Consider the following 16,536-nt stretch of genomic DNA (forward strand, 5'->3'; position numbering starts at 1 on the left):
AGAATTGTCTATGAGCCTGCGGCACTAGTGCAACTGTGGCTGAGGTGATCTCAACGACGACATGTTCGTTTATGACGTCGTCTAGCCCCTATTGCAGTCGTCTTATACCGCCACACTAAGTTACCTCCCAGTCTATATATTCCTTCTCATTATCCTCAATTCAAACACTCGTTACCTTTCTGCCACAACGACCATGAACAAGAACGCGCAACCTCCCCCAGTCCCAAGAGGTCGTCCAGCGGTGAGCATACTTGTCACTGATACTACGATGTCTACCACTCTAAGTACTGTACTGATTTCATACCAGACGATGGTCGGCGGCGTTGCTGTCGTTGCTGCAGGTATATTCGCATGGTGGTCAGGTATCCAAAGACACCAGGCAAAAAAAGAGAAAGTCGACGAACACAATCCTGGGACACTCCCAACTTGTAAGTCTGGTTTGGAAACTCAGTTTTATCATTTCATCGATGATTGACACGCATACAACCACTCATATGACAGGGGAACATCGCATGTATCAAAACCGAAACCCGGTCGACAACAGTGACAAGCCCTCTACTCTCCGCACAGGCAGCGCGGAGGGTTCATCACCTCCTCCACCACCCAATTCTTCTGAAGGTACATCTGCGCAGGAAAGGAAACAGAACAAGGCAGAACGCGCGGATCGTGCCGTTCCATCTGCCCCACAATCGAAATCAGGCGGATCACCCGATCCTAACGTGAGCCCTGCACCAACTGGGGAACCAACCCCACAACGCACGAGAAAGGATGATGGGAGGGTGTACACGAAGGCCGCGAAGTATGTAGACAATTACGATTCGCATAAGCCGAAGAATCCGGAGGATAAGAAGTAACGCGTATAAGTGTTTTTACATTTGAACGCATCGTTTTGGGGGACCATTCTCGTTCTTATACGAACATTGGCTGCACACTTGGGTAGATGGGGAAGTAGATCAGTGATCAGTAAAAACTTTACAACAACATAGTCCAAATTTGGCTGGAAGCAAAAACTCCTGCAACCCTACGTAAGAATGAAACAGCGTGCATCCTCCTCCCAAGTTGGGGAGACGTGCCTGTAAACAACATCCTCCGTTAGCATTTGCCTCTCTTGCAGCCTCGATGCCTGGTCGTATGGCACCACATGGTGTCTGAATACGACTGGACATCTGGTGACGGCCATGCCTGCTTTTGCTTCCGCCAGGAGGGGCATAACCCTGGGGTACGACCCTGTCAGTTTAAGCGTCACTGATTTCAAATCAAGCCATATAGGCTGAGCAGTGGGGCTGCTAAGGCGAGACGAGGACGGCATCCTCCCTAGAGCACGGAGGAGCACGGCAAAATGATATTCATGCGCATACCGATCTAGGTAAGCCACCTCGAGTTGATGGACAATGGGCATCGCCTTGTGAAGCGAAATATAGGTCGATTCGTGAAAAAGCACGTTGTGGAGTGTGAGAGACGTTAGCGAAGGTAAAGGGAGGGGCTGTGTCATGTGGTTGAAGAGCAGTGCGAGACTGTCATCTGTGCTGTTAACAAGCGCAACAGACTGCAGCACGGGCGCGTCGAGGGCGAGGAGGATGTACGAGGTGTTTTCCCAGGTTTGTTCCCCGCGGACGTCGTGGATCCGTACGCGACGAAGAACGGGTAGATGTATAGTGTTCGGCAAATTGACCTGCTGGTCGCGGGCGGGACTGAAGTTGGTGTGCACGCAGAGATTAACGAGAGAGTGGGCAACGTTGCGGAGGAGTTCGAAGAACCTGATGGATGTCAGGGTCCTATCGTACTGTTTACGGGTCTGTGTATCTGCGCCATGGAGATGGAGGGTGGTTATGTTAGTGAAGGGCCAGTGGTACCATGCACCGGCACCATCAAGGGACATGCAAGAGATCAAAGGAGCACCACCGGCGAAAAGCTGGCGGTGACCGACATACCGGTCCCAAGAATGACCGTAGGGGCTGACGTCGACGTACTCGAGAATGGGAAAAGCCAAGGCCGACAAATTCGCGAGCAGACTGTCGGTCACGCCACTCCGTTCAGACTTGACGTAGAATGCACGCCACCGCTTGGAGTGAAGCATGAGAAGGCCCATAACAGCGCCGAGTGCGCGATGATCGAGGTCGTATATTCCTATGCCTAGAGAGTGCGACTTTGAACGGGTAAGATAGATGTTGAGAGAGTCGAGGGTGTAGAAAGGCGGGATGCGGATCGCAGACCAGATGCGAGGGGTGGAGAGGGAAACATCACGCCAGTGAGAACAGACTTGCTGTGCGATAAGTTCGAATCGAGATGCGGCTGGTGTGAAGGGCGATGATAACCAGCAGAACTCAAATATGACGCTGAGGATTTCGATGGGGAGCGAGGAGATGCCTGTGGGGGGCGCTTCTCCTTGTATAATGGCGGGTATGGATTCGGGTACGGGATGTACTGTGTCGTCTTCTGGGGCGATGTCTAGGCTGATTTCTTGTAAGGTTGGCTCCTCTGGCTGGATACTCTGAACATAATGGTTCGTGTCCTGCTTGGGGAATCCGGGATGCATTCACAAGTGAATCACAACATAAAAAGATCTGGAACTGACCACAATCATAGAATTAACTAGCAATGTTTCTCTTGAAAGCGATAACAGAGGCGAGCGCTCGAGCGTAGTTTAACTAGTTATACCTTTTAGTAATTCCTATGCCAGTGTACTGTTGCAGTAGCAATAATCAAACAATGAATCGTTTTACATATAGATTAGACGCTCGCATGCCAGTGGGAAAGCTTTCTGCAGCCAATCGCGTGCCGCGAGATGGTCTTTTGAGTTCTTGTACAAGGACATAGTTCGAGGATTAAAGCAGGAGCTAACGTTGGCATATAATATTGTGCGGTATTAACAGCCATGGTAGCATATTCTGCTTTGTTGATGATATCGATCAACCTGCATACTCATGTTTTCACTTCCCCAGAAACGATATCATCGTTGATACGATACGTACGATACGTTCGAGTTTGCAGTGGCTACATCTAGCACTCAGCTATACATGTCCTTAACTAACATTTAACTATCCATCAAAACCATGAAGAAGCTGAGTATATTCTTTCACCATCTTTAGTGGACTGTCATGGAAGTCTCCAGAGGACTGGAGCATAAATTCTGGTGAGTTGACAGATCTGGAAAGTCCCACTGCGTGTTATCCGGAGGACAGCAAGTTACTGGGCATGTACATGTGAGACTCGTGTATATGTGATAATGCTTAGTTCTGAGTTACGAGATTATCAGGTGCGGAAAATACTCACATGAGAGGCGACGGTACCGCTTGTGAATGCGATCTGTACCATGGGCTCTGCGGGTGTAGACTGTTGCACTGATGAGGTTGGTGTTGGTGAATGCACTGTACCACAGCCCTTTCGACCACGTCTCGTCTAGTAGCGTATTCGTTTTTCCATTTAGCTGCCAGCACCTATTGATATCCCTGTACACTCGAGAGGTCTTCGAAAAATGCTTGAATCGAATGTATTCCTCCGCAGTATTCCAGGTCAATCGTGTAGGATTGAAAATATCTCCATGGTCATGGCGCTAACTTAATAAAATCACATTAGCCTGGATAGCCGCTGGCGATGGATTGCGTGTACAAATCTATAGCCACCGCCTACACTGGGAGGTTGGATCCGTTACTATACAAACCAGTGTGTTCGTGGTTTCAACTGCATTGACACGATACAATAGTCCTAGACACTGAGTTGAGTATTGACAAAGGCCATAGTCGAGCTTATAGCGCTCTTCGTCGTCCGAAACGCGTCCGACGTAACTCGAAACACTTTAGAAAAGCCGCATAATCATCATATCACGCAAAAAAATAAAATAGCATTGCCCACCTAAACGACACAGATTCCCGTCGTTTTTCGCACTTATTTGCCGCCTTTCCTATCCCCAAAAGATTTTGCCCATCTTTTTTATGCCAAACCGCCAACAGCTTGCTTTCCTGGGATCCTTCCTTGGCACATTCTCCATCCTCTTTGGTTCCTTCCACTACCTGCGCTCAAAGCTTAGGGACGCTGGCTACGACATCTCGCGTATTATTCTCATCGGTTTAGAGCCCCATCCTTCACACAGACACGAACACACACACGCCAGTCTCAACGAACCAGAACGTGTCATGCAGACAGGACAACTTTTCGACATGGACTCGCCCGTCGCAAAGGTAGTGGCCTTGGCCTTGGCAGTGGCCAGCAGCGCGTTTATATATGCAAAGTTATCCTCTTCCTCCAGTGTGTACCACCCGTTTTTGTCCTTTTTACGCTCATCCTGACCGTCGTATACAGAACGCAAGCCTGTTCTCGATCCTCAAGTATGGAAGGAATTTTCTTTGAAGGAAAAAATCGTCATTTCACCCAATACCGCCATGTTAGCAGTCTTTCTTTGCTTCACTAGAGTGATCTTAAACGTAGTGCACTTGCTCTTTCCATAGATACCGTTTCGCACTTCCTGACCCACAGGATGTCCTTGGTCTTCCCATTGGACAGCATATATCCGTCCAGGCCGAGATTGCCGGCAAGGACATCATGCGTAGCTATACTCCTACCAGCAGCGACGATGACCTAGGTCATTTCGACCTTCTTATCAAGGTGAGCTTTATTCCTTCCTTTATCAACTTGTTTCTCCGTTTATACATCCTTACTCATCTTGCTTTCTCTCTTCATGCATCGTTCGAATACAGTCCTACGAAAAGGGTAACATCTCGCGGTACATCTCCCTCATTAAGGTCGGCGACAATGTCCGCATCAAAGGTCCCAAAGGCCAGTTCAAGTACCACCCTGCTCTCTCACGCTCCCTCGGTATGATCGCAGGAGGCACCGGTATCACACCCATGCTCCAAATCATCCGCGCTGCGCTCAAAAACCCACTCGATCGCACGACTCTTTCGCTTATCTATGCCAATGTGAACGAAGAGGATATCCTCCTCAAGGCTGAGCTCGATGCACTCGCGCAGGCACATCCCAAGAGGTTCAAGGTATTCTACGTCCTCAACAACCCACCAGCTGGTTGGACGGGCGGTGTTGGCTTCGTGTCGAAAGAGCAAATAGAGAAGCATATGCCTCCTGCGGCTGACGATATCAAAGTTCTGATGTGTGGTACGTGACGAGCTGATTTTGGTGCTATTAGGTGTCACCCTCTGAGGTTTTCTTCTTTTCACTTTAGGACCTCCTCCTATGATGGGTGCCATGAAGTAAGTGACTATGGTATACCCATTAACGCAGTAACGTAGTAACTAATTTCACACGATCAATTTCACAAGAAAACATCTTGCAGAGCTCAACTACACTGCACCACGCACTGTCAGCAAGCTCGACGATCAGGTGAGTTGGAGGGAATCACCATCTTCACACTATGCCTATTAACCTCAATAATTCATGCAGGTCTTCTTGTTCTAAGTTGTTCTTGATACCAATGTGTTTTGAGGATTCACTGATTCTGATTCTGGAGGTTTAATGGATTTCTTAGATGTGCTGTATCTCTCTGATCTGAAAAGTCATGTGATATCTGTGCTGATTGAGGTTAGAATGAAATTTTCAAAACTTCGCTTGAGATTGGGTTTGAAGTAGGTTAATAAGTTTTCCTGGACCCCTAGGATCCAGGTTTGAAACGCACAGATCGGTTGTTCGCGTCTTGCCACGAAGGAAGATTTGTGGCCCTTATCCAGGCAACAGGGTACTTACCTGACTTTGACCCGTCAACCTGTTGACCAAGAGAAGGGCCCACGTCATATTTCGCCTATCTCGGGTAAGATACCAAATTTCCGTGTAATGCGTTCAAGGACCACTGTCTGGCTTCAAAATTGAGCAATTTCCATGGTTGACAGCATGAGGGGTCTGCTTCTACTGTAGATTTCCTTCTGTGTTGGCCAAGTAAAATTAAAAGGGGTTGAGTTTTGAGATTACGAGTGGCAGTGGCAGTGTTTTTCAAATGATATCTTTCCACGAAAGATGGGATTTCGCGCTCAAATGGCCCAACATTAAGTGGCAGTAGGAAGCAAGTTTTGAGGTGGGAAATCAAGCACTCTTTACAAGACCGATTGAATTATTTACAAGATATGGAAACTTGTCATTTGGTCAACGAGTTCCCTTCCTATGTAGAGAAATTTACAGTGTATTATGTCCTTGTACCTGTATATACATACCTCCGTGAATATATATTATCTATCAATGCCAAGTTGTTTCCGTCATAGTGTACAGTTAGAATCTAAGTGGATCATCCACGTCAACGATCACAGTATCATCCTCTGCTTCCTTCAACATTTCTTCAAATTCTTCTGAGAGCCATTTCGTTTCCAGCAAAAGTGCTTCAATAGCCTCCCTCTTCGTCCATGCTCTCACTTCATCTACATTTTGATTGGCCTCGAAACCATTTTGCATGGGAAGTAACACGTCATAGCCCATATAGGCTTGAACTCGTCGAATTCTCTGATATGTTGCACGTACCAAACTCTGTGATTTGACAGTCGCGGACTTCGTAAGCTGGTGTATGTCCCGTCCGATACCCTGTGTGGATTCAGTGGATCGCCGTATATCAGTTAAATAATTCTGGCGGACGGGACCAAGATGCACGATATGATGTGGTGAGGTGCCTCCGGGGGATAACGTTGAAAACCGCTCAAAACCGGCTTGCCACATATCAGCATTGGGAGCTGGTGGCAAGACATGAATAGGCTGAGTATTTGGGGCTGATGATACATTGGAATGGATACTAGATATTCGCCGACGTGGCTTAGAGAAGATCGAAGACGATAAACGACGTCCCCGAGGGATCGTCGCACTTGTGAATTGTAATCGTAATTCTTGGTCCAGAAGGGCAACCTTTTCTTGACCCAATAGTCGCAGCTGTAGCTGCAGAGGGTTTCGACATAAGCATACAAGCTCAAGCAAAGACCATAGCATATAATCTACGATTCTTGGCTGCGAGAGCACTAATTCTGAACGTCGACGAATGTCGGGAGGCGCTATATTGAAGGGGTTGCCGATGGAGCCTAGACTAGAACGGGGTGATTGCAAGGGAGACGGGGGAGCGGATTGGTCCAAACGATTGATGGCGAACCTCGCATCTCCTTCAACAAGAAGCGATTTGAGGAAGGACGCCACACGAGCCCATATGCCTGTAAGAGCAATTGAAAGATCGTCTTCTGCACGGACTATAATGGCCTTGATGACTTGAAGGGAAGCGAAAATAGTCATAATCCTTTCCGTACTTGACCTCAGGTGACGCTTAACCAGGGATTTGGCTCGTTCAGGAGAGTGAGAGGGTTTCTGACTGCGAATCTTTGCCTGGCACGCTGTCATGGCGTATGATAAAAGTCGCATCCACGCGTTGGCATGTGTATCCCGTCGCCAAGTATCCGTATGATGCCCATCTGCAACAATAACAGCCGCTGTCTTCAACTTCAACACTAGTGGTAAAACCACTCCCATCAGCAAGCTATGTGAAGGGGGAAGTCTCTCGATCTCTGCAAGCACGTCCGCGCCATGGAATGACACAGCCTGCGATAAAAGATGGACAAGACTAGAGCTAGCAGACGCCAAGGATGGTAGCTCCTCGCGAAACTTTGCTAGGTACGCTTCCAAACCTGCTCTGCACACTTCAGTTACAACGAGACGGCAAAACGACGAGTCATTCGTGTACACGAGATCGGATGAAAGCTGAGCGATGGCTTCGTAAACGCCGGCAAAGCCAACAGACGATGCGTAGACAGCCATGACTGATGCAAGATTTTGTAGTATTGAAAGTGTCTCCTTTGAACCAGGTCGATCCACCCTGAGCAAGCATAATCGAGAGAAATCAGACAGGAAACTGGCGATTTGCTCGCTTTGATTAGCCGATTCTCGAGGCGTAAGCTTGACAAGCTCAAATAGCCGCTGGAAGGTGGCCGAAGTTAACTTGCCTCCAGCGCGGATGAAGGCATTGACGAGTGATAAGTAATCTGTGCGCATAGAAGCAACATCGCAGGGGGTTTTGGACATATTATGGAGAATCCCCCCTAGGAATGCTTCCTGGTATAGATCACCGAGGTCCAAATCGGCCACTGATTGGGCTGGTAGAACATCCGACGGTTTGAGCTTCGCTGTTGCACGAATAAGTATGACCCCTAGCGCTTCGATTCCCTCTCTGAGAACTGGCTTTGCACTTTGTGACTGGCAGAATGATGGCGCCAAATACCTTAATAGCCGCAAAAAGTGCGCAGCCCGTAGAATAGTTGGATCGTGAGCGATGACCGTTAAAAACAATCGTACAAAATCATCCATCCGCAAGCGCTTTGTCTCGTACTCTTGGGGAAGATTGATAATGATATTGTCCTTCCTTGGATTTTCAGCAGGTCGAAGGGAGGCAAGAAAGGTCTGGGGCTTTTCTTCTGCCGTAATGACCATCAGCGCTTCTCGTTCTTGCATTCGATTTGAATTATGAATTCCAGCAGCATCAGGTGCGCCAGAAGATATGTCTTTCTGAAGTGTGGACAAAAGAGTGTATATACTCTGTGTGATCCATTCACCTTCGTTGCTGGAAGCTACAATATGAGCCATAGTGTCCAGGCTTTGGAAAAGGAATGTCGTATGATGAAGAGCGTAGAAACGATTCGCAGCGTACTCGATGGCCTGTCTAATGCCAATATGAGACTCCGCTTCAGCATAAACTTTAATAACAGCAGGTATGAAAAGAGGATATCCGCCTCCAGAGGTGAACAGACGGCGGAAACGAGTACTCGCCACCATAAGCGCTGCAAAAACGGGAACATCAACGTTATATCGGCGATAGAAGTACAGTTCTCTTACCGATCATAGAATGTGAGACAATCCCTATATCGTCACCATGAACAAGTAGAATTCTGTTGAGTCCATCAATCAAGACAGCCAGTTCGTTACGATCACTCAGGTGGCGAGACATGGATCGAAAAATCTGAGCAATCAAGAGTAGGTAACTGCGTGATAGCATTAAAGATAGGCCCCTTAAGCTAGCGTCAAGCGATAGACCAATTCGTTGTGAGTGAAGTGTGTGTGGAATAAAGTCGACTAGTTCCAAGGGTTTTACCTCTGTTGAACAATCTTTCGATGGAAGAACCAGCCTTGACATAGTCTTCCGAACTTGCTGTACATCATGAGGATGGCGCTTTAACATGGTTAAAAAGAGCATATTCTGGGATAGGCGGATCATAGTAATCCAAAGCAGACTGGGAGGCGTTTCGTATGGGTTACGCGAGAGCTGGAGATCTCTGGGAAACATTGGCCCGGAAGGAGATGATGCAGAAAACCATAAAGAACCTGTCGGAATAAGAAACATATCTACTTTTGCTCGACGTAGCTCTCGAATGGACATATCGCTGACTTGAGTGACGAGCTTTGATAAAATTGGGACGGAAAGCGCGAAACCGTAAAGAGCTTCATGGGTTTCCGATTCCCGAGCAGAAAATTTTAGAAACCCAGTCAGATTATTGAAAGCATAGTGAGTCAGAGCGGGGGGAAGCAGAGTCCGAATGTGAAGGAAAGCGCGGATCGTAGTTATGGCGGACGCAAGTTGACCGTCTCCCAGAAGATCAAATATAGGGCGAGTCGGTAGTATGGGATCATTACGCATCATGTCTAGAAGAACACCGCGGGCGGCGCTCGCCACAGCGAAGTGCTGATCAAAGACCAATGAAGCAAGTTGTGGAAAGATAGCTGCTAGTGAGGGTACAAACACCGCACGACGCTTCGTACGACCAAGGTGGTTAGATGAACCAAGAGAAGGATGCTCAGATGCATCGCTCGAAGAACGTGGCTTTGTAGGAGTGGATAAAGGAGACATAGTGGGTGAGGATGAGAACTGCTCGACGCTACCATCCATGCGATCGATTCGATAGCTTGGAAGTAATGATAATGGTGTCATAACCCACTCCCACTTCTGATCGGCGGGTCTACTGTCTTCCATCCAACCTACTTCAGACAGACGCCTGCGTAACTCAGGAGGCAGGTGGCTATGCGAATCGTCCGTGTCGTCTTCCCTGACATACAAACTAGAGCCGATATCTGTTGCAATGAATGGAAGTGGATCTCGAGCTAGCTTGAAGGGCCTGCGACTTTTTCGATCCACAATGTAATTCTGTGATAATATCTGAAACCGCTGATTTATCAGCGTACCCATTCCCTGGATAGAACGAAGTTTCGTGACATGATCACTATTGCAAAGTCAAATGAGCAATCTTGCACAAGCAGCGAGTTATTGAATATACCTGCACAGATCGCTTTTTATAAGTGACAAGAAATCTGAAGCGTTCTTCTCTATACATTGCATAAAAACGGAACATGTCTGTAAATGACGTTAGAAGATATATGTCAGAGAGTAGTTTGACCCACAGAATGTACCACTCGCTGATCAACATTATGGAGGCACTGTGTCCATAGGAACGGTCCAATTCGCTTGTAATCGTCAACAAGCAATGACATGGAGATTGTAACGAGGAGCTCGAGAGTAGGAAGAATGACATTCCTGGGAAGCGATGCAATGAATTGTGCCCTTGCAGAAAAGATAGTCATAATTTCTGTATTTCCGTCCGCAATGTTACTACGAAAGATACTGCCGTCATGTTTGAAGGGCAGTACCATAGTACTTCGGCGCTGATTGATTTAACAGTTGAAAAAAGGAGCATTAAGAAGATCAGACCACTTACCTGATGAGATACCCGTAAGCCCTCTTGTGCTGTTATGTATAGCGCTTCCAATTTGTTCATCGAGTTGACTATCTCGTCTAACGCATCTTCATCGATTGGATCCTCCAATCCTTGAATTTCGGCCCCAACATCTGATTGCAGAAGCCAAGTGATAGCAATCGAATACCATCCTAATCTATACAAGGACTTGAGTTGAGGTACATAAGACATTGAACTGTCGATACTCACCGCTTGAGGGACCGAGTAAACAGTCTAATCTGATTAAAAAGTACGAGGAGCAATATTCGTTGCGATAAAGGCACTAAAGTAGTATGCTCCTAATCCACGAGTAATGTCAAAATGGCCCATTCCAATAAGAAAAGAAAGCTTACCATCGCCTCTAAAATGATTCCAAGCCTAGCCTCCAGAACAGAGAAGAACCTCACTGCAGTTACAGTCAGAGAATCTGGATACTGGAGTATAATATGACACAATTGGTAGAGCAGACTTAGAGAGACTCATACCAGCAAGCCATTATGAACTTGGTGTGAACGTTCGACCGATGCGATCAGCTCAGTTAGTATGACCATCTGACCCAACCTGACTTTTCCCCACGATAGCTCCCCATTTCCCGTTCCATCCCCCCCGACTCCACTGATGAGCGCGACGCAAATCATTTCGGGATCTCGGATCCAAAAATCTGGAGAAAATCGAGATAAAGCTGTTAAAATCAAGAGCTGATTCACAATAGCCAGCTCTTTGGTCGACGCAGCGCATGCAAACAGTGGTTTGAAGAAGAGTTGAGGGTAGACTTGGGCAATATCGCCCAAAATTCGGGAGAGAGGTAAACAAGGATAAGGGGGTGGATCTATAACCAGTCTCTGTGTAGCATATTATAGTCCATCAGCATTAAGAGTAGCGACCATCACTTACATCATGTAAGGATGACATAGATTCCGTGAACAGAGGTCTGCGAACACTGTCAGGAAGTACTTTGAATAAGGTGGACAGGAGCTTCAAGATGACAGGCCAATCATCATTGGCAAGCTGACAAGAAAAATAAATTCATAAATTCGACCTGGCAAACGAAATAGAGGTAACACCAACAGATGTATGTTACTCACACAGCACTGAATCGTCCTTTCAAAACTATCCTGCCACTCTGATTTTTCATTATACCATTGTGAGATGATTCTCTCTGCAAAACCGGACAAATTCGGAGCATCGGCTAGGCGGAGTATATCCAGTATCACTTTGACATATTGTTTCCGGACCTCAATAGCTTGCTTTCCTGTGAGACATTGAACTTCGATGAATACTCGCGTTTGTAATATGTAAACAACGAGCTCCGCGTCCTTCATAGTACTGGCATCGATAACCTTTTTAGGGAGGAGAGCTAATGCTGCATAGCTAAAAGTGATAAGTTTGCGGACATTTATCGATTCAGTCAAAGGATTAAGAGGTGCTGATGATCTCGGCTGTGGCCAATACACCTGAAAAGAATCGACATGAATACGAACATCCTTCAAAAAGGACGAGTACTTACTTCCAAATAATTATGGAAAATCCACCTCCGGTGTGACTCCACGCCAAAATTTATGCTTTGGACTAGAGCTTCTGCTACAAACATATTCCTTACATCTGCCTCGTCGAAGTCTGCTGGCAGCTTCCCGTCGACTTCTGCTTCCAATAAATATGTGGCTAAAACACCGCATGTTCCTGAGCGTATTTGCGAAATCAGCTCTTTGATTACGGCCGTTTCAGAGAGATTTTGATGTTGAACAGACATAGCTGCAAGGAGAGAAAAGAGAGCCCGTACCAAAGACCGAAAGTCATCGGGGGCATTAACTTTGAAAGACCCATCCCGCGGGAATAATAGTGATGTCAGTACACCGATAATCCTGTTCCTCACAGAAGAAGGATTGGATGCGGCTTTACAGCACCATAGACAGCGTTGAACAGCAAACTGGAATATACTTTAGTCTAATCAAAGTTATTCAGTTGCACAGACACCAACCTCATGAGATGCAGGTTTCCAAGCCTTCACGGCGACTTCAAAAGCCTCGATTGCAAGCCACCTATCTTCTTCCATAGACTTTCCAATATCCAGAGACACGAACGGAACTAATAATGTGGATAAAGCGATATTTTCGTGCGGTAGACACGATGGATTCCGAGAAGAGTAACGAAGGACTGCTTCATGCAAAGATTTGGTTGAAGATATCTGCGCCAAGGAGTATAAGGATTGCGGTCTACGAATATCATTCTTCTGATTGAGAGTAGCTGTACTCATATTTGTGGCCGAGGACAGTGCCGAATTGGACATGAAAGGCAGATACAAAGAAGACCCCATAGTTCCCAATGTCGGCTCACGGTCACTCTGCGCAACGCTAGGAGCCTCATCCGTCCGAGCAGTCCAGCATATTCGGAACACTTCGTCTGAAAATTTACGAGAATCATCAATAGCAGCTTCACGAGCATGCTCGACGACCTGCCGAAAGCCTAACCTCGCCAGACGAGAAGGCTTTGGAGTTTGAGGACGAGAAGGCGGTAAAGTCTGAGTACTGCTTGTATGCGATGCTGCTGAAGAGGGTGAATCGGGGCGAGATGTAGCTGAAGGAACGACATGCTGGCGTAACCTGTCCCAGCGTACTCTAGATGGTGTCCTCGATGGCGGCGCACCTGATTTTTCTGAAGCGGGAGTCGAGCTGGAGGTCTTAGTATCAGATCTTAGAGAAGAAACGAGCTTCGGAGGCGGTGTACTCTTTTCTAGAACGTAAGAAACGTCTTCGTCAGGAGCCACGACCGGCGACTGAACCAAGGGCTCTTCAGTCCAATTACCGGCGACGATCTTTTCCGAGGACGGATCGTCTCGTCTATTCATAAACGTCTGCAAGGTTGACGCTTTGGAAGCTAGTCGGGTATGCCTCCGTCCTTCATCATTTCCACTATCACCAGACTCTCCTACCAGGCTCTCTGATTGACTTGAAGAGGTATTTGTCGAGTCATGAGAAAATAACCTTCTTTGTAAAGGCTTGAAGCCAGAAGGCCTTCTGGGAGTCGCGTCAGTCTTTCTGGGCATTCGGGAGCTTCTAGCTAATAGCGAGAGCGAGAGCTTGGATCATACACGTCAGCGAAACTGGCCCGTAAAGGATGACCAGAGCCTTGACTTGGACAGCAAATTTGGAAAGTTAAAGAGAGAACAATTCAGTGCTGACTCGGAGTCAACAGAATTAAGTATGAGTTGTAGTCAGGTGTGGCGGTGTAATTGGAATACAGCTTTCGGTGTTTATCTATGTATACTCTAAGCTTAGACCGTGACGTCTTAGACCTTCACAACAGAAAACTCAATCGTACCTGTACTCAGCACTCAGCAGTGAGCTCAACGAACATTCCGTATGTACACAACCAACATGGAATAAAGACATGCAACGTAATACAATTGGGAGTAATATACATTTGTAACCAACTTGCGAGGAAACCTGCAATGTAGTCGTGCTCGAAAAACTTGGGTCATGTTCGTATCGTCCTGAAGAATAAGGGTGCTGGAATGCAAGGAACTTTGAAGCAATGCATATTTTGGAAAGTATTGAATTTGGCAAGGACCACGCGGAAAGAATGGATGACGAGCATAAAGTGGTTCCAGAATTAATTTTTGCCCCGAGGCGGATTATGCATTAAAGGCATAAGATAATGTACTTGGTGCACGAACGCGGTTACCGAAGATATTCAGCGAACGCGGCGGGGTGGCCTGCCGTGAGTCTGTGCTCCAGCTGGGGGACAAATTTTGAGTAATCTGCAAAACTGTTTAATACAAAGCTTGCCTGGAACTTGTAGCCGAACTCGACCTGGATATCGTGTTTGCTTGAGATAGATGGTAGGCTAAGTTGGACGTAAGATAAGGAGACGCAAAGGCAAAGACATTATGGGTATCTCCAGGAAGTCCACTGGAAATAAACTTGTCCATTTGGTGTGTGCTGCGTGTCTGGTTATCTTGGTTGGTGAAAAAAGGAACAGCAGCAGCAGATGAGGAGCAACCATTGAGTACAAAGGGTGTCGCAAAGGGATTCAGGCCAAAGGTTGATGTTTTATTCTCGATACGGAGGTGTCCAGGATGAAGAGGAGCATGAGCATTTCCAATCGCAGAAAATGTGTCTTGCATGTAACGCACATCCACAGGGAGGTCGGTATATGACTGGGTCTGAAGAGTCTCTTTGGCTTCTCGAGCATTTGAAACCATCGCGTACTCCACCACGGCAGACACTGTATTAGCTTGCTGTTCACTTAAAGAACGATCAAGGAGCCTCATCGTTTTGATTTCGCCAAATGGACAAAAGAGAGGGTGCAAGTCACTTTGTTGAGAAAAGAGTAAGAAGGGTAGATGTGTCACGAGCAACCTAGCTGTGGGAACAAATGTAGTGTTTGAACACTTATCGCCTTCATTTGTGGGCAACGCGGGGGAAGAACCAAAACAAGCATCAACGTCAGATAAAGTAGTTGACAGAGGTGATGCAAGCATCATTGAACGGTCTTCGCCATCCAGGAATCCTGTAATGGGTTAGACTAATAGTCGGCCTAATGCCATTGAATGAATCACCTTGAGAGCGTTGAACAACAGCCCAAGATATATCGATAGTGTGGCCCCTATGTCAAGTCAGTGAATTTAGCTTAAGCAAGACGTCCGAGGTCATCACTTTATTTGAGTTCGAGACATAGAGCTTATCACCCTTTTCGCTTCCTCGTGGGTCGACATAACTACAAACCCGCGGCGGCGAGACGCATTATCGACAGTGGCGAGGATAACAGTGTGAGTTACTGTGCCATACCGAGAGAACATATTGGCAAACTCCGCCCTGAAAGAGCGTTATCAACAAGATAGAACTTCACGTAATAGACTTACTTCGATAAGTCAAAAGGCAATCCGAGAACGTAGAGATTCCTGCGAGAGTCGATTTCTTTAGAATTTCCTTGAAAAGGTTTTGGACCAATAACAGGGGTCACGATTCTTGATGAAGTAATTTGGACAGGTTCATTCAGACAGGTGAGTTATTTTATACGCACAAAGGCATTCCAAGTATGTTATATCCAGACATGCATAAAGCCTTTCTAATGACAACGGTGGGGAGGAAAAGTTAGCGAATCCCTAAAAATGTATTTTAAACTATAAACAGCTCAACTTGAAGTTGTCATAGGTGGAAAATGACAGCTCTATGTGTCCCCCGTTGAAAGCGGTGCGCCGTTCCTCTGAGCAGTGCACGTCTCCTGGGTGTTGGGATTAGTAATCGTACCAGCGTCTCATTATATGCGCGAAAGCAGGTACCTATAAGGTTTCTAAATACAGACGTAATGTCGCAAACTTTTGCTTGTTTAGCAGATGGGAAGTAAGCAAGAATTCTGGAAAACGTTACAGGAGCACGAATACTGACCACCCTTTGGAATATTTTCAACCTTCACGACGAATGCACAGGTATCGCGATTCATAGTTCAATGGTCTGGGAAATCAAATTACGTATGCTTGGGGAGGGATCGCAAAAAGGTGAAACAAGAAAAAGGTTGATAGGGAAGCGCTGAGACTATCTTAAAAGCGTACAGAGGGAAAAGAAAGCAAGAAGAAACGGAACAAGAATGTCCGGCAGTATCCGCAACGCGCATAGACTTTATCTATGGTTCTCACGCGTTTTGATCATGTGATAATGAATTTAGATCACGTGCAAACGGACGATGGCCTCGGATATGGTCGGACCCATGTCCGTCACCAGCAATGCCAATGACTATGTACTCAGGCGAGCATGCCAGTCATTTCCTGAATTTGAAATATACTAGTATTCATGTTGTTCTCGTATATTGATGAGTGTCACCTCACGGAGTAGTTTAGATTCCAGTTTTCATC

The 16,536-nt window shown here is 46.6% G+C and overlaps 6 protein-coding genes across 6 annotated transcripts; 2 read left to right on the forward strand and 4 right to left on the reverse strand.

Annotated features, from left to right (window-relative positions):
- Window positions 1-139: 139 nt before the first annotated feature.
- SERLADRAFT_378622 (uncharacterized protein) lies at window positions 140-637 on the reverse strand (the record flags this gene model as incomplete). Its single annotated transcript, XM_007313743.1, has 3 exons — window positions 140-241; window positions 308-428; window positions 502-637. 3 exons carry the CDS (start codon window positions 512-514, stop codon window positions 172-174), a joined length of 204 nt encoding a protein of 67 aa, XP_007313805.1.
- On the forward strand, window positions 633-854 carry SERLADRAFT_378624 (uncharacterized protein; the record flags this gene model as incomplete). Its single annotated transcript, XM_007313744.1, has 1 exon — window positions 633-854. A coding segment is annotated over one exon (222 nt), but the record flags the coding sequence as incomplete, so codon positions are not given.
- Window positions 855-974: 120 nt separating this feature from the next.
- Window positions 975-1,458, reverse strand: SERLADRAFT_378625 (uncharacterized protein; the record flags this gene model as incomplete). The annotated part of the gene is made up of 1 exon (XM_007313745.1): window positions 975-1,458. A coding segment is annotated over one exon (307 nt), but the record flags the coding sequence as incomplete, so codon positions are not given.
- Window positions 1,459-3,781: 2,323 nt separating this feature from the next.
- SERLADRAFT_457499 (uncharacterized protein) lies at window positions 3,782-5,555 on the forward strand (the record flags this gene model as incomplete). Its single annotated transcript, XM_007313746.1, has 7 exons — window positions 3,782-4,245; window positions 4,300-4,381; window positions 4,446-4,602; window positions 4,695-5,109; window positions 5,177-5,204; window positions 5,272-5,334; window positions 5,395-5,555. The coding sequence occupies 7 exons, from the start codon at window positions 3,933-3,935 to the stop codon at window positions 5,465-5,467; spliced, it is 1,131 nt and encodes a 376-aa protein (XP_007313808.1).
- Window positions 5,556-6,210: 655 nt separating this feature from the next.
- Window positions 6,211-13,728, reverse strand: SERLADRAFT_433545 (uncharacterized protein; the record flags this gene model as incomplete). Its single annotated transcript, XM_007313747.1, has 12 exons — window positions 6,211-8,741; window positions 8,797-10,175; window positions 10,230-10,306; window positions 10,363-10,614; window positions 10,668-10,842; window positions 10,896-10,984; window positions 11,039-11,119; window positions 11,171-11,527; window positions 11,580-11,693; window positions 11,771-12,139; window positions 12,193-12,612; window positions 12,664-13,728. The coding sequence occupies 12 exons, from the start codon at window positions 13,726-13,728 to the stop codon at window positions 6,211-6,213; spliced, it is 6,909 nt and encodes a 2,302-aa protein (XP_007313809.1).
- Window positions 13,729-14,454: 726 nt separating this feature from the next.
- SERLADRAFT_433546 (uncharacterized protein) lies at window positions 14,455-15,739 on the reverse strand (the record flags this gene model as incomplete). Its single annotated transcript, XM_007313748.1, has 5 exons — window positions 14,455-15,194; window positions 15,244-15,290; window positions 15,341-15,499; window positions 15,547-15,651; window positions 15,708-15,739. The coding sequence occupies 5 exons, from the start codon at window positions 15,737-15,739 to the stop codon at window positions 14,455-14,457; spliced, it is 1,083 nt and encodes a 360-aa protein (XP_007313810.1).
- Window positions 15,740-16,536: the final 797 nt, after the last annotated feature.

The sequence above is a fragment of the Serpula lacrymans genome, assembly GCF_000218685.1.
Source record: "Serpula lacrymans var. lacrymans S7.9 unplaced genomic scaffold SERLAscaffold_2, whole genome shotgun sequence".
NCBI classification, from domain to species: Eukaryota; Fungi; Basidiomycota; class Agaricomycetes; order Boletales; family Serpulaceae; genus Serpula; species Serpula lacrymans.